A 26,670-nucleotide genomic window follows, 5' to 3' on the forward strand; every position below is an offset into this window, starting at 1 on the left:
CATTGTTGGCAAAGTGGGATTCAGATCAATCTGCTCCCTGTCTCCTGCAGGACCCCCTGGGAGCTGCCCTGTCCCAGGCTCCTGTGCCCTGTCCCAGGCTCCTGTGCTGTGCAGGGACAGCTGCCCAGCTCCTCTAGCACATACTTATTGCTGCCCAGATTTCAAGATGCTACCTCTGAAGGTAAATTCACAGTGACGGTGTCTAGGAGAATATTACAAGATCTTCCACCAAAGGGATAGCTCAAAGTGGGAAGCTGAATCTTGAGTTGCAAAGGCATGGGCTCTCTGGAGCAATAGGAAGGGCTGGCTCCCCCTGAAAGGGTGTTCCAAATCATGCTCCAAACCATCTCCTTTTCTGTGTTTGAGCAGTATGTGGGCTTCCATCTGTGGCTGAGGTCCTTAGGCTGTACTAATTACCAGTGGTGAGCAGATACCTCCCTTTGCTCTCTGATGAGATCCTGTGTACTCTTCAGACCTCAGGTGGTTGGGTCAAGCCTTGATGAAATTTATTTCTCTGCATGTTTAGCAGTTTGTGATGTATCATCTCAGTACCATTCCTCACCCATGCAGAAATATGAAAAGGGAAAGGGACATATGTGCACATGTATATGCTGGACTACTAATATTAATCACAATAATGCTTTTCTCTTGTTTATTGATCAGTCTCCATTCTCCTCCCTCTCCCCTCCAGAGTAATATGTATGGCTTTGAGGATGGGAACACTGAACTTCCTACTGAATATTAACTATTAAAGAGTTGTCAGATCTGTAACAATTCATCACAGCCAAAATAATGTTGCAGCATAAGTTGACAACATTGCTTTCTATAACAGGGTAGTTCTGTGAGGGTCAGAGTGACATTCATCCTCATGGGAAGCAATTCTGATGAATTGAAAATTACAGTTCAGATACCTTTAGAGGCCCTGTTATCACAGCAAAGGTGGTGGAAACACATTTTTCTTATTGAACAACTAAGTTAGATGGGAGTGAGTTAATATCAAAGACTGCATTATTAATAACATTACCTACTCAGTCTTCATTTGAATAAAGGGTTATCCAGAGGCTGGGTTCTTTTCTTCTTTTCCTTCCCTTTTGAAGGGGAGAAAAAAATCCAAAGAGACAAAGGCAAAGGAAATTTAAGATAGAAAATTCTATATGAATGTGTATGTCTGCAACTTACACTGAGAATGGATTTTTAAAAAGCAAAATTGTTAGCAGTTACTAACAAAAATCAGTGTAGGACCAGCTTTAGAGAAGAGAGGTCTTTTTTCTTTTAAGTCACAAGTGTTCAGTTGATGTCCCCATCTGTCCCTGTTGAGTAACTGAATTCAACACTTCACCGGCCCATTCACGGCCCTGGGACATACAATACTGTAAGAAAGTGGTAAGTGGTCCATATGACACTGTCAGTTTTCACTTAAGGAACACTTACCCATGTTAAATGATACAACACATTGCTTTCTGTTCATGTGGGTTTTGATATGTCCACTGATCAAACAAAAATCTTGCTTCTACAGGTATCATGGTATCATCCTGAACTATTCTGACCAAAGCTTATGGAGATTCTTCCCTGCTTTCATCTTTTTTTTTTTTTTTTTAAGCTAGGGGTGGGGAATGAGAAATTATCTTCTTTGATCTCCAATGAGGAAGAAAAAAAAGGACTGTTCTGTTCAGGCTTTTGGCTAACACAACAAACAGTGTTTAAAATTTAACTTTGCTTAATTAATTAGTAATTCTGTTTAGTGCTGTCTGATCTTCATCCAAAAGGTATTTTGAAGCTTGAGAACTGAACATGAAAGTGTTTTGGGTGAAGATGGTCAAGTAAGGCATTTAATCTGGCAGTTTCTGTTGATGAAATACAGCCAGTTGGGGAACTAACTGGAAAAGGGAATCATAATCTGGCAAAATTCAGCAAACTCCCTCCTTTTAGCAAACTCACTCCAGATAGAGTGTGGGAAATCTAGATTTGGTGTTTATGCGTGTATGAGTTACATCCTGTTTAGCACAGAGATACCATATTGTCTTTTGTTATCTGCATCTTTAGTACGAAACTTTTTTGTAGGGAAACAGTAAAAAAATCCACCCCCTTCTCCCCAGCATAATAGCCAAAAAAGAAACCAAACCAAAACCACCAAACCAAAAAAGCCAGACTTAGATAGAAACCTGTGAATCTGCATCAAAGTTTGGAAATACCTCTACTTAGAAATGTCAAACTGTTGGGTTTGGCAAAAGGACCTGAACCTTTAAGGGAGGTGGTGTTGCACAGACCTGTGAGTTTGACTACATTTTATTGAGGAGAGAAACTGTTCTCTGAATTTTTGAGTGAATTTCAGTTTAGCCATTCCTTAGTATCCTAGTAGTGTCTTATCAGTTAGAACCATGCCTGAATATTTAAAACATATTTTGGTTGTCTATTTTTGTTGTAGTTTGATTTGGTTTGTTTGGGTTTTCTTTTTTTCTTCTTTTTGCAAGCTGTCACAAGGTCTGAGTCACTACCCCTGTGCTCTGTGTCCTCCTGGTCAGGTGCTGGCAGTAGGTCTTGTGACATTGTGATTCTTCTTTTCCTCTATGGTTTGCAGTTGAGCCTTGACTGTCAACAAGAAACCATGAAATAGAACATGGGTTCTCTCCATATTTTCAGGTGGAATACCCATCCCAGATTGGTAGGAGGCACTGCTAGTACAGCTTCCTCTCAATTGGTTTTGACTTGTCCCACTGGACGTAAAATGGACAATTAATTTTCCTACAGTAACTTTCAGAGAAGGCAGCTTGATCTTTGTTGTTTTGGAGGGTGTGTCTAATTCATCAGCTTCAGCTTTCAGTCAGGGGAAGCTAAATACGTGTTTCTGGCACTGACCCAGGACAAGCCTGTTTTCCTATGTGCTTGTTCTGGTGGCTGTGGAACAGGAATGTTCCTCCCTGATCCCGTTCTCCCTGTGCTCATTTGCCACTGGAGAAGAGGGCCTTTGCTCAAGCAAAGTTATCTCCATCAGGGAGATTTCAATCAAATCAGTGGAATAAAACAAAGTGTGCTTAATGGGGGTGATGTTTCCTAATCCATGGCCTCCAGGAGAACTTAAAAGTGAAATCTGAATGTGAATGTAATTGTTAATTAAAGGACTTCTCCTCAATTTAGACTTTCAAACATGGTTATTATTGCTCTGGTTGTTGTGCAGTCAGTGAGGAATGTCAGTTATGAATGAATGTTTATTATGTTTGCAATGAGAAAAATGTTGGCAGAACCCGATAACTCAGACATCAGAGACCTCAGATAAAACAATGAAATGAATTCTTTTTCTATCCCTTTGGTTCTCATAGTCTCTAAGTCCTGCTGCATCTGCTAGGTCTGTAAATGGGAGGGGAAACCCTGACCCTGTTGATGTCCATAGGAATTTCACTACTGAGCTTGGCCAGCTCTTGGATGCTCAATCCCACCGGTCAAATACTGCTGCCGAAGTTCAGTTTGGCTGTTATAGTAGTGCTTATGACTTCCCCTCCTTGTCTTAATAGGTAATTTTTAAATTTTGCTTTCATCTTACTCCCCCACACGTCTCAGGTTCTAGTGTGTAGTTTGTTGTTCTTTTCCCCACGTACAGATAATTCTGTCCCTTTGCTTCTGGTTTTAAGGAACTGCTGTGGAATCTACTCTATCCAAAATGAGAGGAAGGCTAATAATACTACACTTCAAAGGTTTGGTTTCATGTGTGGCAGGTTCTGACTTTCATAGGTGGCATTTTGTCAATTCTCCAATTTTACCTTTACTCTGGTTTTCTCACTAATGACCTTGACATTAAGATAGGGTTAAGACATCACTGGTAATGTCCAGTCATAATTCACCACTGTGGAATTGCACAGCTTCTCCCATAGTTTTGCTTTTTGGGTTAAGGTGATGAAACAAAATGTACCTTTTGGAATGGCTGTCCTTCCACAGAGGTTCTGAAATTGTTTGTCTATTTAGCCTGAGTTCTCCTAACTGCTGTGCAAGATTTGGAGCTGGTAGCCTGGACTTGGACATTGATCTGAGTTGCACCCTTTGGTTCTGGTCTCAAGATCCTGTTAATCCAGCTGACTAAAATGCAAAGTATGGTTGAAAACTAGAGTGAAGCTGTCCTTATTTGAGAAGGCAGATTATTTAACAAAGTGATGGTCCTTTGCTGGAATGAGCCTTTGAGAAATGTAGGATGACATGCCACCTGAGTGAGGGTGAAAGTTTAAACACTCACTTTTCCACCTGATTGCAGCTCTATTTTGGTGTTTTCTGTTTTTCTCCCTTATTGTCAGATCCAGGATAGAGGCAAGAGAAGGATATTTTTTCTGCCTGAAATTTACTATTCTAACGTCATTCGATACACAGAGCACAGCAATTGGTTTACCTCATTTCTGGGATATTTTGTTGATTCCTAAACAGCATTTTGAATTATTACCCCCCTTTCCTTAGGAATGAAAAGAAAAAAAAAAAAAAACAAACCCTGAAAAAAAGGCTTCATTCTTCTGGGATGAGTTTTACTATCTTTAAACTGGTGCTCATTCTCTTACTCTTTTCCTCCCCACTTCAATTATGAGCAATTGGGTGGTAGTAATTAACAATTGTAGAGAGAAACATCTGCTAATACGCTTAAGCCAGTCAGTTTGTTTTTCGTGAAAGAATGGTATTTCACAATTTTTCCAAGTTAATATTTTTCCTTTATTGTCTTTCCAATTTCAAATATTGTCCAGACCCGTTTTAATAGTGTCTTAAGGTTATAGAAGTGAATACAAGACCATTAATAATGAACAAGAAAAGAACATAATAAAGAAAACATATGCAATATTTCAGTTCATGAAACATTCTGTTAAGGAACATTGTTTTTGAGAGCATATGGTTATTCCCATGAGAAGCAATACATATAGTTTTTTTTCCCTCCAGTTGTGGATTCCCACACCAAGGGTATGTTTCTCTGTGTATTTGTGTTCTTTTTGTCAAGACTTGTTATCTGAGCAGGGAGGTAAGTATTTTTGCACAGATGATATATTGTATGCAGACCTAATTCTGATGGCCTAGACTTTGGAAACACAAGTCTATTAATTCTCCACAGTCTTTTGAGATAGCTATCTTGTCTGGTCTGGTTTAATATCATTGGCAGAGCTGAAAGGAAGTTCACATTGTGAATATATCTGAAACCTTGGCATGTGGCTCACTGGTGGATCTCTGTTTACAGGCTGCCAGTTTTAACTGTCCCGAGCAGACATTCTCATTTTATTTATAAGTAGGCTCTGCATGTGTTTGTATCCCTCATGAAATTGAGCACATGTCAATAGTCAAAACTAAGTATAGCAGCAAGAGACCAAACACTACTTCTCTTCTCAGACAAAACAGTATGTATTTTTAAATGTTCATTGGGTTTGGAAGAGGCATGTGGGGATATATGCACAAACACATTATTTGATCACTTGCAAATATTATTTTAGTATATCCATATTGCCCTTTAAAGTTTCCTCAGTTAGATTTCATTTTTCTTTGCTGAACGAAACTTGACATCAGGATGAGATCACCAGATTTCCCCATTTCATTTGAGCTCCAAAATGAGTAACTGATTTCAAAGGATAATTCCCTGGAGCAGCAAGGCCAATAAGTTCTTCAGATCAAAGGTCAGTGAAGCTCAAAGAGGATAATTTCTGGCATACAGTATTTAAACTCTCCCAAGGAGTGTATCCCCTCCTTCTCCAATAGTTGAACCCTTGTTTTTTGAGAAGACTAATTTGTCAGTGCACATTTTTTCCTCTGTTACATAAATTATACATTAAAGTGAAAGCTTCCTATCTGAACACACAAACTGTACCTCCAGAAAGGTTGTTAACCCCACCAGGGGAAGGGCTGCTCCTGGCAGCAGAAGGTAGCTCTGCTGTTCTGCTCTGAAGCACCTGCTGGGCTCTGGTGCTCTGTGCTAATGCCAGTGGCTTTCAGCACCATGCAGGAGCATGGTGGTGGAAAGGAGGGAAGGCTCTGTAAGACACTTTGTTTTGACAGAAAACCCAACAAAGGGCACTGTGGCAGGGAATAGCCACCTCCTGCAGGATCTGCCTCAGTGCTATGCCTAACGCTGTCTGCCATGCCATTGTCACTTGGGATGCTGACCCTCAACAGATAAAAGACAACTGTAGAAGTCTTTTGGCCATCGTGTACTTTTAAACATTTAAAAGAATGTGTGATAACAGGAGTGGATATTTTTTTTTTCCAAATGGCTGTTCACTGTCCCAAGGAAGCTAGGGGTCATACCAACCCAGATTTCATTTATTTCACATTCCTTAGATCAAGACTGGGAGGGATTGCAAAAGCCTCTTTTACAGAAGTTTTTATCAGGTTATAACTGTGCTTGTGAAGAACCAGTCACTGGTTCAGATGAGGCACTGAAAATCCAGGGGTGTGTCTAATAGCTATGAACAACCACTATCAGTGTAACTGTCCTTGTTATGAAGGCCCAGGTTACCTTTTCATTTCTTGTTGATTTTAGAAAGAAGCAACAAAGCTTGACTGAAGTAGACAAACAAATGTTGTCTTTTGTTGTATGGGGGTCTTTTTATCACCTTAGCTTTGAGCTTCTGGAAATGTGGAGTCGTATTCAAAGGGCAAAGTGAGTATAAAGCAAACAGCACTTTGTGAGATATACTTCAAAGTTATGTATTGGAAAAAATATTTATTTTAATATATGTTTTACCCGTGATAAACACTGTACAAAAGCCCCCTAAGAAACAGTCCCTGCTCATCCAGTAACACCAGCTTAAAAGAATCAGGGAAGAAACTGATGTGAAGCAGCTTTGTCTTCCTTTCTCTGACCTTCCTACTTAGCTTATGTTTGGTGTAAGGAGTCCTAACATGACTTGGAGTAGAAATCAAAGTATATCAACATGTCAGTATGTGTACAATAAACACCATCGAATTGGTGTAATGCAAATTACATGTGTGTATTGGGAAGCTGGTGTTAGTAAAACCTCAAAACCACCAGTAAGTATCAAAGACAGGAAATTCCCAAGGTCAGTCTTTCAAATTTATTCCCTTTTCTTTGCTGTACATCCATCTTATATAGCACACCACAGTTTTGAAAACAAACAAACAAAAGTAATACAATAATGTTAAAAAATAAACAAATGTAGTGCAGTGTGACAGTGTGAATGTTGGGGCAGAAATCTTCTGGAATTCCTGAGAGTATGAAGCTATGGTAATGGAAGTTGTAAGAGTTTTATTTTAGTTTGTGTTTTGGTGATTTGTTTTTGGTTTTTTGTTGGTGTTGTTGGTTGGTTGCTTTCTTGAAGCTATTTTTTCTATTTTAAACATGAAAGAAAGGGCTGGAAAATGGCTAATGGGGTATTTTAACTTTTTTTACTGACTTGCTTTCCTGGAAGAATGTTTGGGAGGCAGCTCAGCAGTGTGGAACACCAGGCGAGCCAGTAAACCCAGTCTGAAATGGGTCACCCTGAACTGGAGGGGATCATCATGTCACCTTTTTTGTAAGGAATGTGACTTGCTTGAACTGGCACTTAATGAGATGCTACTGCCAAAGGCATCCCCAAGAAACAGCTCCTAACATAGCATTAGGATAAGGGCTTTGGGTAGATGCAAATGCTGCAGTGCAAGAGAGGAAAATGCTGACTTTAGGACCCATGTTTTTGCAACATTGCTGGGTTTTGGGGAGTTGGAAGGATTGCTGCTATATGTCATGGAGTGTGGGCATAACATTGGCAGAGGTGTGTAAAAAAATGTGTAAAAAATCATATCTAAAAGTCTGAGAGTGGGTTAAAAAGTTTGTGTATATTTTCATAATGCTAATGAAGATAGAATTCGTTTTCTTCAGACAGGGTTTCATCATGTGCAAGGCTGAATGCCCCTGCAGAAGCCAAAGGAACAGCTATTAAGTTCTAGGCATTTGTCTTTTAATCCACATGAGAAGCATATATCTTTCTGTTATATATCTGATATATGTTATGATATGTTGTGATAGGTATTAATATTGATGCTCTTTATGGGTGCTGTTGATTTATGCAAGTGCCTGATGTTTTAACTTGAAACTTGAGTGCAATATGCTATTTCATGCATTGAAAAAATGCAGCTTAACCTTTTTGGCAGGTAGTGTTGCCTTCTTGGAAAGTACTAATTTTGTGTGTGCTTGAAGAGTGAAACTGGAACAGAATGAGGGCTTTATTTCAGCTTCATTACCTCACTCACTGTTGGTGAATGTGATGGGTTTTTGCAATATGTCAGAAACTTTCAATATTTTGCAAATTATTCAACTTATTTGCAGTAACAGTTCTGCTATTTTATATTCTCATAATACTGTGTTTGAACTTCCTGTGACTCTAGTGATGTTTGTAGGAGAGGCTGTGTACCAAAAACTGTTGGTAGATTGTCTGCTGAAATTATCCCAGATGTGTAGTGAACACAAAAGCAAATCAAGTATAATGATCCTCTCATACAAGTTTGCTGATATCAATTTCACCCTAAATATAAAGACAGATTTGCAAATATGAGACTGCTTTGACATTTCCTTATAAGCATTTTTTCTTAAATATGCTTTTCGCAGTGGCTTTGCCTCCAGAGAAGACAGATGGAGTTTGCAGTGGAGATGAAAAGAAAGCAGAAAAAGAAAGTGACACACGCACAAGTTCCAAGAAGCAACTGAAATTTGAAGTAAGTCCTTTGTATTTTAAAGTTTCACTGTACTGACATAATTATGGTAGAAAAATAACCTGTGGACCAAATAGTGTCATCTGATGCATGTTTATTGCTCCCAATGTTTGTAGTGGGTACAGGAGGCAGCAGAACTGGCACAAATCAGCGCCTTGCTGTCAGTGCTCCATATGAAGTGATTAGTGACACTTATTTCCAGGTTTGGAGAGAATCAAGTGATGATTATTTCTCTGCAGGATCTGAAATGCATAATAAGAAGAAGCTTTCAGTTTAACCCTTTATTTATTAGGCCAGCTATCCATATTATCAAATCTTTAGATTGATTTTCATGGACTATTGCACTTGGTTAAATCTTTCTAATGTAAAAGATGCCTGTGAAAGCTTCTGCAATGATTGATCTTCAGTGCCCAGGTCTCTAAAGTGAAATAGCCCTGACCTGCTACATGGGAAATCCGTCTGACCACATGGCAGGAGGAGGAGGATGAGTCTTGTGGCTATTTCCTTGTAGACTTGCATCTGTATAACATCATATAACGGTCAGACATTGTGTGCAGTTGGCAGATTTTGTTTCTGTAGGAAGTGTTTTCATAAATACGAGTATGGAAACATGCAGTCACACAGCTAGTGGGTTGTCTGTCTTGGTGAGGAGGAAGATATTCTGGCACCAGTAAAAAACAGCACAAATATTCATCTCTGCACTCCAGCCTTTTGGTTCTGTCAGCCTATCAAAGTAATGAGCTTGTGTTTCTTCAGTTGATGTTTCAAAGATCATGCAGGCACCTTGCAGCATGGCTGGGGTGTTCTTTTCTTTCTCAGTCTGGTACAATTTTATATTATATTGTTTTAAAGCAGATTAGGGGGAGGTAGGTTTCCCATGGGTAGTTCAGGTGTTGCTTTTGTGCCTTCTGGGGAGGTGACTTCTCTTTTTTCCTTTTTTTTTTTTTTTTTTTTTTTTCCCAGAGCTATAACTTTTTCTAGGCCTATTTTATATTCTACCTCGAGTAGCAGACATTTGCAGACAGGAAAGGCAAGATAAATTGCAATTAACAGTGCCTTGACATTTGAACATTGGAGGACACCTGTCAGCATGGTTGGTGCCAGAGTAGCTGGAACTCCACTGTACCAGCAAAGTCTGTGCTTGTTCCCAAGTAGTTCTTGGCATGCCATAAAGGTTAGCACTTGGTTCTAGGCACCGTGACTAATGCACGGAAGGTTTCCATGGCTCTTAACTAAGCAGAGCACATCCTCACATAAAGATGTTATGTTAGGCAGTGTGGGACAGGGAAGTATTAATATGTGGCAAGAAACCAAGTATTGATATTTTTTTCCCTTGTTCTACAAATGAAAGTTTTCCAGCAATGTAAGCTGGGAGCTAAGAGACTGGTGAATGCTTCAAAGGTATAAAAGAATCCAAAACTCAAGTGCTGCGACAAGAGGTCTAAACCTGAGGTGAAAGTGATTTGGCTTTTAAAGGTGCCAGGAATGTTTATGTAATACGAAACTGTGTTTCCACTGTGGAGTGTGGGGCACTTGGCAGCGCTCAGCCGGGCTTGTTACAACTGAGAGGAGGCTGCCTTTGAACTCGGCAGGGGACGGGGTACCCGTAACTGCTGCAGGGAATCGGTTTCAAGTCGGAAGATCAACCAGGTGTTTTGAGGTCTATCATGCTAAAGCTATTTGGGGCTGCTTATTTTACTTGCATACAGTGACTTTCATTTTAATTGCTCTGTAACTTCTCTGTTTTGCCTTTTTGTGGCTCTGGATAATTCTGATTGCACAGGCCTTGAGAGACAGCGAACGATTTGCACCCAGGTGACTGGAGTCAGTCAAAGTGCATCCTTTGTTGTTGGTTTTGGTTTGGGGATTTTTTTTCCCCCTTTAACAAATTGATTTTTTCAGGCTTTCCACAGATCACACTCTCACTAACAGAAGCATAGTTAAAACAGGGAGCAGGCACTACTCCCAGGTTGTTCTTGCCAGTTCCAAGGCAGCCTCTGTTTCAGGAGCTTCAGTGGCGTGATGTTGTACTGCACTGACTCTGACAACTTTTGCCCGTCAAGTATCTGTGTTGAGGACAGGTCTCTGTGGTGGGGATCTGTGTCCACACTGCATTAATCCTCACTCCTGGCCCTGTGGTTTGCCACCTCGCTCTGTCAGTCTGCTTCTGTTGTCTTCCTCTTCCTGAGTTAAGCGTAGTTTTCCTTCTCACGTTTTAGTGGGGAATCTTACCATGTTTCAAGAGCTTCAGGGAATAGTCTTCTTGTACCTTTTCCTGTTTTCTGCAATGTAGTAGAAAGCAAGTTGTGAATTCCCTGGGAGTTAGGAGTGTTGTGTGATTATGATGGGACCTCTTTGTTGTGGTGGACTGAGGCCTCTCTGGGACATACCCTGAGAGCTTCCTCCCACAAGGGAGGGAGGAAGGAAGAAAGCAAGCAGCCTCCTACAGAGAGTATCCTCTGCAAACAGGCCTTTTGCTTTAGGTAATCAGCTGCTCTTTGCATGTTTCTTAGGAATTGCAATGTGATGTGTCTGTAGAGGAAGATAACAGGCAAGAATGGACCTTCACACTGTATGACTTTGATAACAACGGAAGAGTCACACGTGAGGTAAGCAAAGTACAGCTGCCCCTTTACGTGCAGCGCTTGCTAACAAGAGAAGTGTTTTATAACAGGAACATTTTTCCTACTATGAAGTAGAGGTGTCCTGCCAATTTAAACAGCAGTTTCCATGGACCTTTCCCTCCTAGAAACAATCCCACCAGTAGTTTGCTGTTTTCAGATCTGCTGTACAATTTTTTAAGCTGGTTGTTGTTTAATACCTGAGATTAGCCTTTAAAAAATAGTACTGGCATTTGAGGAGGAAAAATATCTGAAACAACTGAACAGCTAAACACATTGTCAAAATAAACCCCTGCAAATGTGTATTGTTCTGGCTTCTCTCCTGCTTTTCAGAGTTAAGCTAACCAAATAGCAAGGTTGCTTGCTGACATTCTTTCCAACAGTACTAACTATATTCTTCTATTGTTTTTATGAATATTGGGCTGATCTCTGCCTTTTCCCTCCAAGTATAAATAACACTGATGATGCTCTCTGGAGGACCATAAAGAATGGCTGTCAAAGCATACCTGTGTGTATTTTTTATTATCAGGGTGTTTTCAAGCCAAATAAATAGATGTATAGATTAGGATATAGTCCTTTTTGGGAACTATTTCTGCCCAAATTGAATAATATTTCTTCTAGAAGAATGTCTTTTACTTGGGATTTATGCCGTGTGCTGTCATTGATTTTTGTGATGTGTGTTTACTGGCTCCCATGCCTTTAGATAATCAACTGAAAATCAAAGGCTTTTTTCTCTCTTAGATCTGATGCTGGTGCTTGTGACAATTACTAAAAACTGTTTGAAAGCAATAGGGCAAATACTGAAAGTGTAGTGGCCTTAGACACCAAAAAGTCTGAAGCAAATTTCTTTTGGCATTGCTAGTTGTGGTGGTTGTTCAGTGATGGTTGTGAGGATGTATTTGAACACCATTACAAGGCTATTTTTATTGTCTCTACTCTGATAGTGCTTTGAATAGACAAGTGAAATCTGTGCCCCTCATGCACAAGAACAAGCAGATGAAAAGTTGCAGGCTGAGTCCAGAATTTCAAATAGGAAGATGAGATAGAGAGGGCAAGAAGGATGGGTGAGGTGAGGAAGTAGTATTGTATTTGATAATCTTTGTGGAAGAGAGACTAGAAAAATGAAGTAACTTGCTTGAAGTCTCACAAGAACCTAGTGGCATATTTAACCCAGCTCTTTCAAGACCCAAGGCTAAGTCTTCATTACAAGATTATTGTGACTCTCAAAAATAGGGGAAAAACACACAAAACCCAAACTTACACACATGAGTGTCTTTTACGTTCAGGCATGCAATTCTCATTAATGACAGTGGGGGTTCCATGTGCTGAACATAACGAGAATATGCTTTCAAGTATGTATACAATAATTACTTGGGATTATGTGGTGCACCAAGGAGCTTAATTTGACTGTACTTTGAGAATATGTTACAGCCAAATTCTATCTCTCCCTGCTACAAGAGCAGACTACAGCTTAACTGAAAGCAAATCTGTGCAGGGATTGAATATTATACTTCTCTGAGGTCTGGAGGTTGCTACATTCAGGCTTGAACCTGTGCCAAAAAAAATTCTTTCAACCAAGGGACCAAATAGGTTGATAATTTTCAGCTCTTTACATGTGACCAAAAATAGAAACAAGTAGTGTGCACCATTCCAGATCTTCCCCTTTATATCACACACTTCTTTTGCACACTGTTCCAGGGCCATTTGTATAAGCCATCTTCTTGGTTATCTTCTGTTGAATCCAGGTGCATTTTATGAGGGTTTTTTGAGCAAGAATGACCAACAATAGCAGCTCATAGATAATCCTGGCCACAAAAGAGGAATTTTAGTCTCTTAATATGACATAGAATTTCTTGTTCTCTTGGCCCCTGGGAGATAGGTGGACATAGTGTGCCTGATACCGTCCTTTGCTAAACAGCTCTGCTCCCGTTCCAGCAAATTACTTAAGAGGGGGAACATTAAACATTTGAGTAGTTTCAATTAAAATTAATAAGAGACATGTTTTCAGTTAAAAGTATGTGAAGTACATTGCTGGAGCAGGGACAAAATGGGCAGTCTGAGGAAGAGGCAGATCTGTACCAGTGCCCTTTAGTGAGCTGATGAAAATGCATTCAGAACCAGTCAGCTTTTCTTAACAAAGGTCCAGTGTTCTGGTGAGAAAAGCTTAATATGGACCTTTTCTCCTTCTTGGAAAATTTCCCTTTAATGTCTCCTGGATTTATATCTGGATTTAATAGAGAGATTTTTTCAGTTAGTTTTTTACTGATAGACCTGGAGGTGCTTTGCAAAAAGAAGTCAGTAGCATTATTCTTGCTTTTCACCACGTTGTAAAAGTGAGACAGTGGAAAAGAGGTGGCTTGCCCACCCACATCCATTTCATTTGATTCCAAATCATTGTGTTTAAACCATTGTACCTCATGTCCAGCGAGTTTCCAAATGAATCCAGTGTTAAATTCAGTTTGTAAGACACACATAGGTGGGGAGCAATTTTACTGATAGACTGAATAGGCTTTTTCATTCAAATGTATAAAAATTGTAAATAAGGTGTATATTTAGTCGATACAACTTCCCTTGGGTTCTGCAGAATGACAGATCAATGCTAGAGCATTCAAATTCCATTTTAGTGAAATTTCTCCTGGATCTAACAACGTCTTCAGAAATTAATGCTGCTTTGATTTCCTCCTGGAGTTGTATGACTTATTCTGTAGTCCTTCTAATTAGAAATTCACATCTAGTCATGCTTCTCGAAGAGATAGACCCGTTATAAAAGCATAATTATTGGGACGGCAAATTATAAATTAACATTACTGTATGTTATTAAACTTCTGCTTTTTCTGTCATAAAGATGACCAGTTCTCAGTCCTTTTTGGTTTAGTGAGAGATAACTTTTCCTGTTGTAATATATATATTACAAAACTTGGCTAATAACACTTCCCTTCATTCCATAAGCCATAAGAGGACAATTCATTATGTACAGCAGGCCTTTTTAGAACTGACAGCTGCACTGTAATTATCTTCACATGAATATTTGTAATCGGACTTGAAACTTGGATAATTGAACTAATGTGTTTTGATCTGTGAGGTTTTATATTGAGCTCTCTGAATGTAATTATGCTTCATAAACACTAGCTTTTTTTTTTTTTTTTTGTAACCAGTTCTTCCTTGTAAAATTGAGTTTCTTTGGTGAGCGGCTGCACAGGAATAAGCACACATGAAAGTTGCTTGTCGGGACCCAAAAAAAAAGAAATTTCTTCTAGAGCAGTTTTTGAGCAGATAGCAAGTGAAGTTCCTTTTGCGTTCCAAATAAGAATGATTCAAAAATGTATGTGATCAAACAGAGCTGATGTTGCAATAAAAACATCCTGCTGTTTGTAGAAATCAGACTACAAACAAAGTACAAATGAGACATTTGTATTTATCTTTTTCCAAGGGAAAACTAATGAACTGATATTGATGTTTCTCTTCATGCATTTTTAATGCTAAATTTTTTCTTTGTATCTTACATTAAATATCGTATTTTTCCTCTTATGTTTCCTTTGTGACTTGTTCTTTCCCTTTTTAGATTCTTTTACTCCTATACTCCGATGGTTGAGGTTATACCTGCATTCAGAGCTCAGCACCAAGTCATTGACTTGGGGAAGGATATTGTCTTTTTTGGGGCAGCCATTTATCAGCTGACCCTTATCGTGAAATTTGTTGGTTTTCACTGTGTTTGTACTAACTCAGGATAAAGAAAGAACAATGAAACCAATGGATAGAGGAGCGGTGCCTGTTTGTATCTGTGGCCATCAGTTCAGTCATTAGAAATGATGGCTTCATGTCAGATAGAAATACTAAGAAAAAAATATAACTTTCTCTCTTGGTTTTAAGAGGAGTCAAAGAATTCTCTCTCAGGCAAGCTACAAAGGCTCAAACTGAATCTTTCCATTTTAATTAACTCTTTGAGTTTGGGGGTGTTCTCTGGGTTTTTTGTTTGGTATTTTGTTTTTTTCTGAGGGGAGGCTGGGTTTTTGGGGGTTAGGTTTTTTTGGGGGGTTGTTTGTTGGTTGGGGTCTCTTTGAGTACAAATATCTCATTCTGTTAAATTAATTCTAATAGAAAAATTAGTGTCTTCTAGAAAGATCTCTAATTTGCTAACTAGTCTTGTGATGATAATCTATGCTAATATGTGAAAAATAAGGTCATCCCTGTGCTACTATTATTCCTTAAAACCAGAAAATAATACTTGGAATAGGGACTTTTCTCAGTCTTACATATGTTTTGTAAGGAATGAGGAATACTTCAGTGCTCTTGTTCTTTTTTCAGACCCATTGGTTTCTCTGAATGTTATGAATTTCTCTGAATGTTATAAATTACTGTTAGTCTCCTACTGGAGATCCATAAAGTGTTCTGCAGATACATGTGTGAGTGCAGCATATATGTGTGGACTTAAATGGAAATATTTCAGGCAGTCTATTAAATTTTCTCTTGTTAATATATTTTGTTTCATTGGCTGCTTGATAAAAAAGGATGGGGTTTTCACCCTGGAAAAACCAACTGTAGTGTTCAATAAGTAAAAGATAAATCTGGGTATGGCACATGCTAGCTGTTTGGATATTATTCAAGGGGCATTTGTTTTCCTCTCTGTGGAAAAATATCCTAGTTTCAGTTTTTGTACTTGATTAACCTAGAGATCCCAGCAGAAATTCTGCATACCAGAAGCCCCTCAGATGTTAGAGTCATGGAGAATACTTCCTCTCTAAATATAATCCATTTGCTGTGAAGGAGAGAAATATTTTATTCATTCTTGTTTCTTTTTACACATTTAATATAGTAGTCTAAAAATCCACTTTTTGTGGGGGAAGAGCCAAGCAGTCTGATGCAAAACAGTTGAAAAATCCCATGATTTTTACAACTCATAATTCATTGTGAATAAAAGTTTGATTCTTTGGTAGGTGGGCTCTGAGTCATGCTGGTTTATGTACCAGACAAGAGGAACAACTAACTAGGTTTTATTCTTGATCTTTGATGCTAAATTTCTTGAGGATGGTGAAATGCACAAGCTGGTGTGTAGAGGGTAAAGCTGTCTCAATGGATTTAGGCAGTTTTTAAATGAATTTAAATACAGATAATGTTCAGTGGGACAGCTTTCAAGCGAAACAAGTCTGCTGGCAGGCTACTGGAAGATGAAAATACTTTGGGGGTAAATATACATGTAACTATAAAGTACAGAGTGTGTAACATATATCTTAATGGTCTATTGCTAGCAATTTGACAAGAAACCATTATCGTATTAGCTGCCAAAACAGGGCTGTGAGAAAGGAATTATAGCCACAGTTCAGATTTTATTGACAAAGACCATTCTCAGTAGATCAGTGCCTCAGAAATTCATGTGTTATAATTGTGAAGCAATCATTGTCAAGCAACAGGAGCCTAAAGCTCAAGGGGTACATGAGACAGAAAAACCCAAGCAGCCTTGTTTGACCAAATCAGAACTGTCAATTTGCTGAAATTCCCAACCCCAAATTAGGACCACAAGTAAATGAATCCTGTAATTAAAATGTTGTTGTCAGTATTTAGGAGATCAGCATAAGCGCTGAGTGGTTGCTCATGGCTGTCCCTAACCTCGGTCTTGGGACACATCCAGTGTGACCACCACGTTCCTGCAGTGCCAGAATGCAGAGCACGTCAGAGCTGCGTGTTAAACACACAACAAAATGCAAAAGCAGCAGTGTGTAAGTCCACACGGGTGCTGAGTCCTCTGTGCAGTCATTTCACAGCCTGGACGTTAATTTGGGTTAAGTTGGGCCCGTTTGGCTGAGACATGCAGCTTGTGCAGATGTGATGTGCGTGTGCACATATTTGTGATTTGCCAAGTATGTGTCACACAAATGCCATGTTTTGCCTTCCCTGACAGCCTTTGGGAGTACTTTTTAAACTGCTGAGTCAAGCAGCTTGTTGAGAAAGACCCTCACAGAACACAAGGGTCAGATTGTCAGCCAGTAAGCAAGTTAGACCTCAGCCCTGAAAAAAATCATGTAAAAGGACAGTGGGGGATTTTTTGTCTTTGGTTATTGAAGCTAAAATAGACTAGATGTACAAACATCTGGCTTTACTAATATCTGGCATAGCTGAAAAACGGAAGAAGGGAAGATTATTATGAATGAAAGAGTTGATAATAACCTCTTGATAGCAGCCTTGTGTGTGGAAAGATGACATGTTGGCTAACCAACACTTGCCCAGGAATGTATGGGAAAAGCCCCATTCACCCACGTGCTGAGTGTACAGAGCCCAGTTAAGAGTAAATACTGTGCGTAAGTATTTTGCTGAAGGAGAAGGTTTATCAAAGTGTGGGATTATAGCACAATGCTCCTGGAACATGACTTATGGAGGGTGTATAAAACAGCAGATATAGCTTGTTTGTCTGTTTATGTGCTTGCCTGGGTTTTTCCTCTTAGATAAAATAAAAATTCAGCCCTTCAAGCCTGGCTGTTGGATTTGGCTCTGTCTGACCACATTTAGAGGTCTGGCTAGGTTTCAAATTAGGGTGGAATGGAGATGTGTTAAAGAGCTGTGAGGTGTCCACCAGATTGACACAGAGCATTCTGTCCCGCTCTCAAGCTTTAGACAGTGATTGTCAAGAGAATAGAAAGCAGCTACTGATAACAGCCCATATAAACTCTTGCAGCAGTGAGAAAAAAAATACATATTCTGCTCTCTTTTTATGAATATATTGTCTTGAACTTACAGGTCTGGAGAAATTCTCCAGAGTGCAGAAAAGTTAGAGAGGTTACATGTTAAGACAAAGTCTGGACCCCTTAGGATTTAATTATTCATTCTTCCTATTGAGCTGGAAAATCATCTACTGTAATATCATTGGTCCTGGCCATAAGGTCAGTATTTCCCTAAATTTTGTGTAAGTAGAAATTATTATTTCTGTGTCATCTTAAAAGCTGGTTCCATAATGAGGACTGTGTGGTATATTGATTCTAAAGTGGTGGGGGGCTCCATTAGGGCATACTGAACTTTGAGCTACCCATGTTACAGATGTGACTCCTGAGCAAAGGAAAAGTTGTAGAGGTTTTGAGTTTTTACAGACCTGACTCTTAATCCTCAGATCCAGTTATACTTAACAAAAGATGATTTAGATATTTCCTTTGTGCTTGCAGGCATCTGGAAAGAGCTTAGGTAGGAGGATAGATCAAGGAAAAGGAAGACCAGCATGGGGAAGTTCTCAGATATGCATTCAATGGGCTCTTTATAGCCTGCAATGATCAGAATGCTTTGTCAGAATGCTTTGGCCTTAGGTTGGTGCCCAAGACCAGTTTGGGTAAAATCCCTTTGAGGAAAAGCAGTGAGCCAAGAGATCCCCTTTTCATCCTGGCAATTTAAGGTAGTACCCTGTTTGAGCCTGGCTGGATTAAATCAACCTGGGAGACCTTTGAGCATCACCAGCTACTAAACAGTGTTTCTCCTGTTTGAAACCATTGGCTTGTTAAAATTGGCTGGTGTTCTTTCCAATATTGCCAGGTGTGTAAGCCTCTGTTCACATCTCATTGCCTTCAAAGAGATCTGTGAAGAAGGTTCTGTAATAGGCCTCACTGAATAGTATTTGCTGTTCAAAACGTGTGTTTAAAACTGGTTGAATTTTGCAAAATAAGCTAAACCCCAAAACACAGATGGTAGGGTGACATTCAGACAGACATAATTTCTTTCCAAACCTGAGATTTACAGTTCTGCCACTTTTCTTACTGATTTTCGTCTAGATAATCAACCATTTAACTATGCCAAGGGGAAAACAAAAAAGAAAAAAACAAAACCAAACCAATAGGAAGACTGTAATGTCCAAGATTTTCTTCAATTGATGTATTTGTTTTGGCCATGTGAACTCAATTTTTAGTGGAGTATGAATGATTATCCCTGGATTCTGTGTAAATCAAAGAAAAGGCAGAACACCATTTTGCTGATTCAGAGATTGGGAAACCTGCAGATCTTGTGCTGTTGTTACTGTTTTGATCTGCTTTGTCCCAGTTCATAAACCCATTTGGTGAAGACTTCTGAGGATACTTCAGCATTTAATGGTGCCAAATCCAAAATAATTGTAAGCACTGGAGCTGTGGGTTTCATGCCATTTTCACAGTGCTGTGTTCTTTTGTGTTTCAATCCAACTCTAGGACATTACCAGCTTGCTTCATACCATCTATGAGGTAGTTGATGCATCAGTAAACCATTCTCCTAGTTCCAGCAAAACTCTGAGAGTGAAACTTACTGTGGCACCAGATAGCAGCCAGAAGAAAAAGAGTATCTTGTTAAATCATACTGGTAAGGATGTGCAATCAGACATTGGAAAAAATACAAAAACTTCCAGAGTCTCTTGAAAATCTATCTCTATACTTTGTTAATACAGATACATATATACTTAAAGGCAAATAATTATGTGGGTATTTTAAACCCCACAAGCCTGCTTTATGATCTTGACTGTAAAATTACCTGCCCTTCTTTCAGTGTCTCATTAGCAAACGAGGGTTCCCCCTTCTGATGGATTGCTTCTTTTTGTTTTTTCTTTTGGAAGCAGAAGTAACCCATATGTAGTGTAATGGTCTTTGTGCACTGCAAGGCAGATCTAAGGCCTTCTTGACTTGCACCACTTTATTTCTGCTCATATTGGAGCACTTGATTTGTGTGGAAGGAGGTGTAGGGGTATAAAACGTTTCTTGCCAGTGCATAGCTACCAGTGCTGCTGGGTAGAAATAAACAATTAAGCATAAGTAAACTCAAATAATCTGTGCATAAAAATTGTACATTTTCTGAGATGGCAGAGTCTGCCATTATAAAAATGCTTTTACCATGATGGCTCATCCAACTTATCTCCACTGTAATAATAATTGTATCAACATAATTATTTCAGTAGGTAGAGTAGTACTAAATTGAAATACTTAAAAGTATTTAAAATAATACTTCAATAAAAAAATGTAGGCCTCAGATCTCAAAGGAGAGCCTAGTCACCTCAATTTTAATAAAACAATCACTCCCTCAAGAGCAGACACAAGCAAATTCTCCCTGCTGAGCATGGTGCATTAGGACAGCACTGGATTGCCAGCACTGAGCCTGTCAGTGTGAATGTGGCTCCACGTGGAGTGCAGGGTAAACCTCACCCTGACTGAGATCCTGCAGTCCAGGTTACCTCTGAATAAAATCTGTCCTTTGGGCAAAAGCAGGACTGAGAAGGTGACATGAAATGATAGATCACATCCTGATCTACTGACACAAACAGACGTGCTTGCAATGCAGAATGTTGGTTGTGCTGATCAGCAAGGACAGCAATGTGACAATAATGTACTTTATCCTGGCAGATTTGCAGAGTGCCAGGCACAGAGCTGAAAACAAAGCTAATGAAGAAGCAAGAAGCTCTGAGAAGAAGCAGAGAGCTTCCCTCAGGTAAGGGGAATGAACCCTGGCTCCTGACAGGCACTGCATACCTCTGAGGAAACCTCAACCATTGATTCCTTGCTTGCTTGTTTGTTTTTTTTTTTTTTTTTTTTAATTATTTTAAAATAGAGGAATTACAGGAGTTTTCATTGTGGACTTAAGACCAGATTCCATAGCTGCATAGTTATATTAAAACAAAACAAACAGAAGAAAAATCCTGGAATTTTCTTTTTCTATGGAAAAAAAGCACAGCTTTTTGGCTAAAAGTGTCCAAAACCATTTTCCACTCCTTAGCAGCCATCTCCTGCCTTTCTCTGTCCTCCTTCCAGCCCATCTTTTTCACTCATCAACTCAAATAGTGCCAAGCTTTGCATGGGCTAACTTGGTTACCAACTCATAACCCAAGCAGAGTGCTAACAGGTCATCTTGGTGTATATTTGATATATTTTAGGATTTTATGTTTCATAACAGAAACTGCTCATAAGGCAGAGGGAAGCGTGTGCTGAAATGTTACAGTAATGACATTGACTCATTAGTAATGTTTGTTTCTTCAGCTGCAAATTTGAAAAAGAAAAAAACAACAAACTTTTGGCTTGCCTTAGATTTAGGGATATTTGTCTGGATACATAGCAAATTTATCAGGAGAAGGAGCATTCAGTCTTATTGAAACTGACAAGAGAACAGTACCTCCCTTTTTTGGATGGAGAAAAAATGTTAGTGAGTTATCCCAGTCAGCAAATCCCAGTACAATCAAATTTCAGTTTAAAAGAAGAATAAAATTACTATTAATCTTGTGTCAGCAACTCTGTACAGAATCTTCTATGAACTGAAGAATACTCTGTGGTTTTACTTGCTGGCCTAGATGTGGTGTGCAGATTCCCTCTGCCCATTAGCAAAGTTTTGCCCTGTGTGAATTCAATGGATTGGTTTTGTTTGATAATCTAGTGCAAAAATCCCCTTTCAGTTTGAAGTCCCCTTCTCATCCACCTTTAAGTCCTGCTCTGCAAATGTCATGTTTTTATGAACAGCAGGCACTTCCAATTAAATCCACAATCATGGAAGCATCAAATGTTTGGACAAAATGTTTGTCCTTCTCATTCCTTTGGTGAGAGGCTTCCTCACAGAACAGCTCTGTGTCTTGAGCTGAGTAGATCAGCATCAGACAATGGTCAGCAGCTGCCTGGTTTTGTTACATCCCACTAAATGTAGACAGGATGAAGAGTGTGCTGTTCACACTGTGTGTGTTTCAGGGATGTCTGTGCACTCTGACCAAGCTGACAACCCTCAGGAAAGCTGCTGAGGCTCAGATCAGAATCTCACAATATTAATGCAGTTGCTTCCCCTTTGAAAGCAGCAATGAGAAGTTGTGGGAAGTGCACGCATTTCACATGTTCAGTCACTTAGGAATTCTAGGCAAGATGTGATTAATATTCAAGATAAAATGGATAGAAATGTTTTTATCCTGAAGGGTGGGAGATAGATGGGTTGGATTTTTCATGTGCTGGAAGCTACAGGCGGGAGTTTTCACCTGTAGGGCTAATATGGGTATCAAGATAAGTAGCTAGATTCATGGCTAGATAGCCTGGTTCTCCCTGGCTCACTTAAACTCTGTCTTAGTGAGTGAGGCTCTCAGGGGATGTCCCTGCATTTTCTGCCCTGTGCTCTATTCCCCTTTCCTGCTATGTTGTTGTGTGCTTCGTGCCATCAGGATGACACATCAGCGTGGGAATTTTAGAAAGGACTTCCATACACTCCACAAACACTCCAGCAGATGCCATTTTTTATTAAAACCAGAACCATACCAAGCCCAGGCCCAATAACAACAAGGCTATTTTTACACGGTCCTCGATGCATGGTTGATGCTTGCCCAAGTCCTCCTCCCATGTGTTTGCAGGACAGCACTGTGGGCCTGGATGCCAGACACTGCAGTTCTCAGAAGTACTTGAGGTTCCCTGTGACAGTGGAGCACATCTCTCATCAGCGTATAATTGCTTCACTGTGTATATTTGCATGAATATTGTGAACGTCATCTTGCATGTAAGAAAGTTATTAGAATGTAGGGCTGTGGCAGTACTGGCATAATTTTTTTTTCTCCGTCTTGATGAGAGATTTAATTTATTACAGTAACAAAATAACAGGTTCCCTGTTAGCTTCATTTCCAAGAGACAGTGCTGTATACAGTGTTGCTTAATTGTGTTGGATCAAACTCAATGATGTTTTTTCTGGGTTAACTGTGAATTGTCTTCAGCACATATGTTCAAGTCCCAGTGGTTTCTGTAGGTGATTCATGCGTGGCAACTGCAGTTAGGCAAGTTCTAGTCCCAGAGATCTTTTATGTTGACATGCTAAAGTGTAACAACCTGTAAAGTTGTGTCTGCTACAGGAAAGGTACTGAGTTAATTAGGTATCCAAAATGTAGAGAACATCTGGACATTCCTTTTTTTTTTTTTTTTTTTTTTGTGAGTAGCCCACGTCACTTCTGGAGTTCAAAGCTGACTCAGAATCTTTAAACCTTACCTGCTTTCCAGGCAGACTCTCCGCCATTCAGGAGACTACCTCTATCAAAGTAGAGCAAAAATGATCTTCCAGTTAGGTCAGGTCTTGTGACTTTGATAAAAGACACTGCAGACCTGTGTCTGACAGAGACACGAGGGGCCTCAGTTCTGTAATGTCCCTGAACAGTACGAGCTAGACCAGGAAAGCCATTTGTGCCGAAGCTCAGGGGATCAGCAGCCTCTGGAAACTTAGAAATGTGTTAATAGACTAAAAGCAGAGTACTGGGCACCATACAGTACAGAGTTCATATTTAGCAACTGGTGTAGGATACTAGGCCAAATTGTGCTGTTAGGCTGACATCAGTGCACTTGCACAGTGAAATAGCAAAGCCAATCTTGTGGTCTGGGAGACTGAATTGTCTGAATGACAAGCAGCAACTTAATCAAGGGTTTTCTGCTGATACTGTTTGTTATATTGAAAATACTGTTCATATTTGCAGACTTCCAATTTAAATTGCTGAATAAAATTGTTTGGCATTATGGGCTACAATACTGTAAACTTCTGCCTGATTTTTTTCTGCCTCATAAATGAATGGTATTTCAGATATTCATTCTCAGGAAATAGTTCTGCTATAAATAAAATTGCAAAGCTGAGCAGGAAAAGGAGTTGGGATTCTAAAGCCAGCGTCTGATCTGATCTTATTAATTACATTTTGGAAAGCAGCAGTTACCTCTGAGTGTCCTACCAACACCTTCTCTTCCCAGGCTCTCTCTAGTTACTACACCTGTGCTGTTGCCTGTCTTTCTGAAGCAGGAGCACAAGGACATTGATCTGGATTACCCCAGCACTTCCTCACAGCAGTGGGAATGGTCATGAATCAAACAGCAGATTTTCTTTGGCGTGTCCAAATTGGAGAATCAGTTGAATGATTTGGCCCTAAGACAGAAAGTAATAAATGCTAGGAGTGGTTTTATTTGCTTTTGCACTTGTGATGCAATTTGAAAGCCTCCTTTGCTTTGCAACATCAGGGTTGATTTATATGAGGGGAAAGAACAGTCAGTTTAGGCCTATCATCATAGCAAGTCTGGTCATCCACAATTTCAAGCGTTTGTTGTTTCTTTGTGAGCAGCTCCTGTCACTTCAAAGGGTCCGTTAGTTGTTGGTTTGCAGATGGTGATAAGAACTTTAAAGAAGTTCTGCTGAATTGTAATTTTGCTTCCTGCTGACAGATACCACCAGAGTGAGCACAATCCAGAGCAAAGTGGGTGCTATCGTCATTGTGTTGATGAGAACATTGAAAGGAGAAACCACTATTTGGATCTTGCAGGAATAGAAAACTACACATCAAAGTTTGGGCCAGGTAATTTATGTTGTAACCACATAATCTTTTATTTCTTCAGTTGCATGTTCCATGTCAGGGACAGTGAGTTATGAAGCTGTGTGATTTGTCTGTAGTGACTCAGGAGTAGGACTGTGAATACTGCAAGATAATTACTGGTGAAGGTGGTATCACAGCAGAGTGGTTAATGTGCTGCAAGGCTGCTTTGATGTACTTGTTTGTGTAGCTAAACTTGGAGCTGAGCCTAGGAGAACAATCTTTACATCTAAATTATTAAGTTTAGTCTACGGGTGAGGTAAGGATTGACTTTTGGATGTGGGAGCTTGTTCCCAAGATGAGACCAGCACATATTTTACAGTCACTACTGACCCAAAAATAGGAGAATGTGTGTTTATACCTGGAATTTTGGCTCTAGTCCCTACATCAAAGAGATTTGGATTTCCTTCATTTCCCTGCCCTCTGCCAGGGTTTTGCTATTCCCCTCATAGTTAATTTGATGACCGAGGGTTGGTAACATAAAGATATTTACACACACACATGCACACACACATACACACACATATGTTCAGTCTTCTCTAGATAGGTATTCATATTTGTGTATTATTTACTGGCCAGAATTATTAAATGTAATTAAACTAGACAGCTATAATTGCCTTCACTTCCTTAGGAAAAATGTGTTCTGCCGATAATGCTATCCCTGCCAACTGCATGCTACTAATTAAAACTTTGAAATACTAGATGACTAACTCAGCTTGTTATTTCCTAGGATCTCCTCCAGCAGCTCAAAAACATGACCCACCAGGCAGAATTGTGAATCAAACTAGATCCCGTTCTCATGAGCCTGAGACCTTCCATGCTCACCATAGGAAATCTCAAGTGGTGGATCCAAACCACATCAATCTGGCTGAAAGTTCCTATGCCAAGATTGCAGAAATCCAGCAGAGGCTCCGGAACCAGGACTCCAACAAGCACTTTGTGAGGTCTCCCAAAGCCCAGGGCAAAAATGTCGCCCCTGTGCATCCTGGAAGGGCAGTTAGAAATAAACCTTTCCAAGGGGTGCCCTTGCCCATGGCTTCCCCAAGTGCACGGGTGGGCCAGAACCTCCCGTACCTTCCCTTGCAATCCCAACAGATCCACAAGAAGCATAAGCAGAGGGCAAAGGAGAATCACCAAATGTGCAAAACCTTCCAGTCTCCGGGGACAGTTGTGGAAAAGGAACACGTGAGAGACCTGCCCACAGTCATTTTATATGAAGGCCAAGTGGGACAAATGATACAAAGACATGAGCACCACCACCATCACGAGCACCACCACCACTACCACCACTTCTACCAGACATAGAAGAGATCCCACCAACATCCTCCAAGAATCATCCCAAATGAAGGAAATGCATTCTTGTGATACCAGAACTAAGGCATTACTATGATTAATACTATCATTACTCCATTAATATTCAGCTAGCATATATTTTAGAGGTTATATGGAACTCTTGAAACTCACCCTATTTATATGTTGTGGAACCGCATAGCTTACTCAAACACCTTGTGGATTTTTTTTTTTTTAAGTGGCTTGTAGAACAGCAAACAGCCATAGCTTTTTGAGCTGTGATTTAATACAGGTCGTCAACGCACTTCTGTACAAGTACTACTTCCACTGTACTCAGAAAGATACTTCAAACACTCTTGCAGACATCTAGCTTTCCACTCTGCTGTACGTCGGCTGATCGCACACAAGCCTTTCATCAGGGGAGCAATGTTCGAAGGGTTGGACTCCAGAGATACTCAGATAATGGAAAATACAAACAGCTGCTACCTCTAGTATTATTCAGATTTTATTTTCTTTTTATTGATTGTAATGTGCTACAGGGGGGAATTTTAATATACTGTGTTCATGTAGCCTGTTTGTGTTCACATGCTTTCAAATCATCTTAATTACAAGGAAATATTAGCTAAACTTGTCAACAGGGCTACATTTGTATGACTTACACTTTATTTTCTTGGAGATTCTTCATTGACACAAGTACAGTCTGTTATATACTGGGTAATATTTAAATATACTTCTTTTATTTTTGGTTTTTCTCTTGCTTATTCTCCACTCTGTTTGGGGTACTATTTGAAAAGAGAAGGATGTGAAATGGGGTTTTCCAAA

The 26,670-nt window shown here is 39.6% G+C and overlaps 1 protein-coding gene across 1 annotated transcript in view; it reads left to right on the forward strand.

The window, feature by feature from the left end:
* The window catches only part of NKD1 (NKD inhibitor of WNT signaling pathway 1), a 105,554-nt gene extending 79,079 nt beyond the window's left edge, over positions 1-26,475 (forward strand). Inside the window, exons 5-10 of the mRNA XM_053953234.1 lie at positions 8,555-8,661; positions 11,172-11,267; positions 19,433-19,580; positions 20,612-20,696; positions 24,413-24,543; positions 25,289-26,475. Coding sequence (XP_053809209.1) covers positions 8,555-8,661; positions 11,172-11,267; positions 19,433-19,580; positions 20,612-20,696; positions 24,413-24,543; positions 25,289-25,863 — 1,142 coding nt within the window. The 3' untranslated portion in view covers positions 25,864-26,475. The remainder of the gene's footprint in view (positions 1-8,554; positions 8,662-11,171; positions 11,268-19,432; positions 19,581-20,611; positions 20,697-24,412; positions 24,544-25,288) is intronic.
* Positions 26,476-26,670: the final 195 nt, after the last annotated feature.

The sequence above is a fragment of the Vidua chalybeata genome, chromosome 11 (assembly GCF_026979565.1).
Source record: "Vidua chalybeata isolate OUT-0048 chromosome 11, bVidCha1 merged haplotype, whole genome shotgun sequence".
NCBI lineage: Eukaryota > Metazoa > Chordata > Aves > Passeriformes > Viduidae > Vidua > Vidua chalybeata.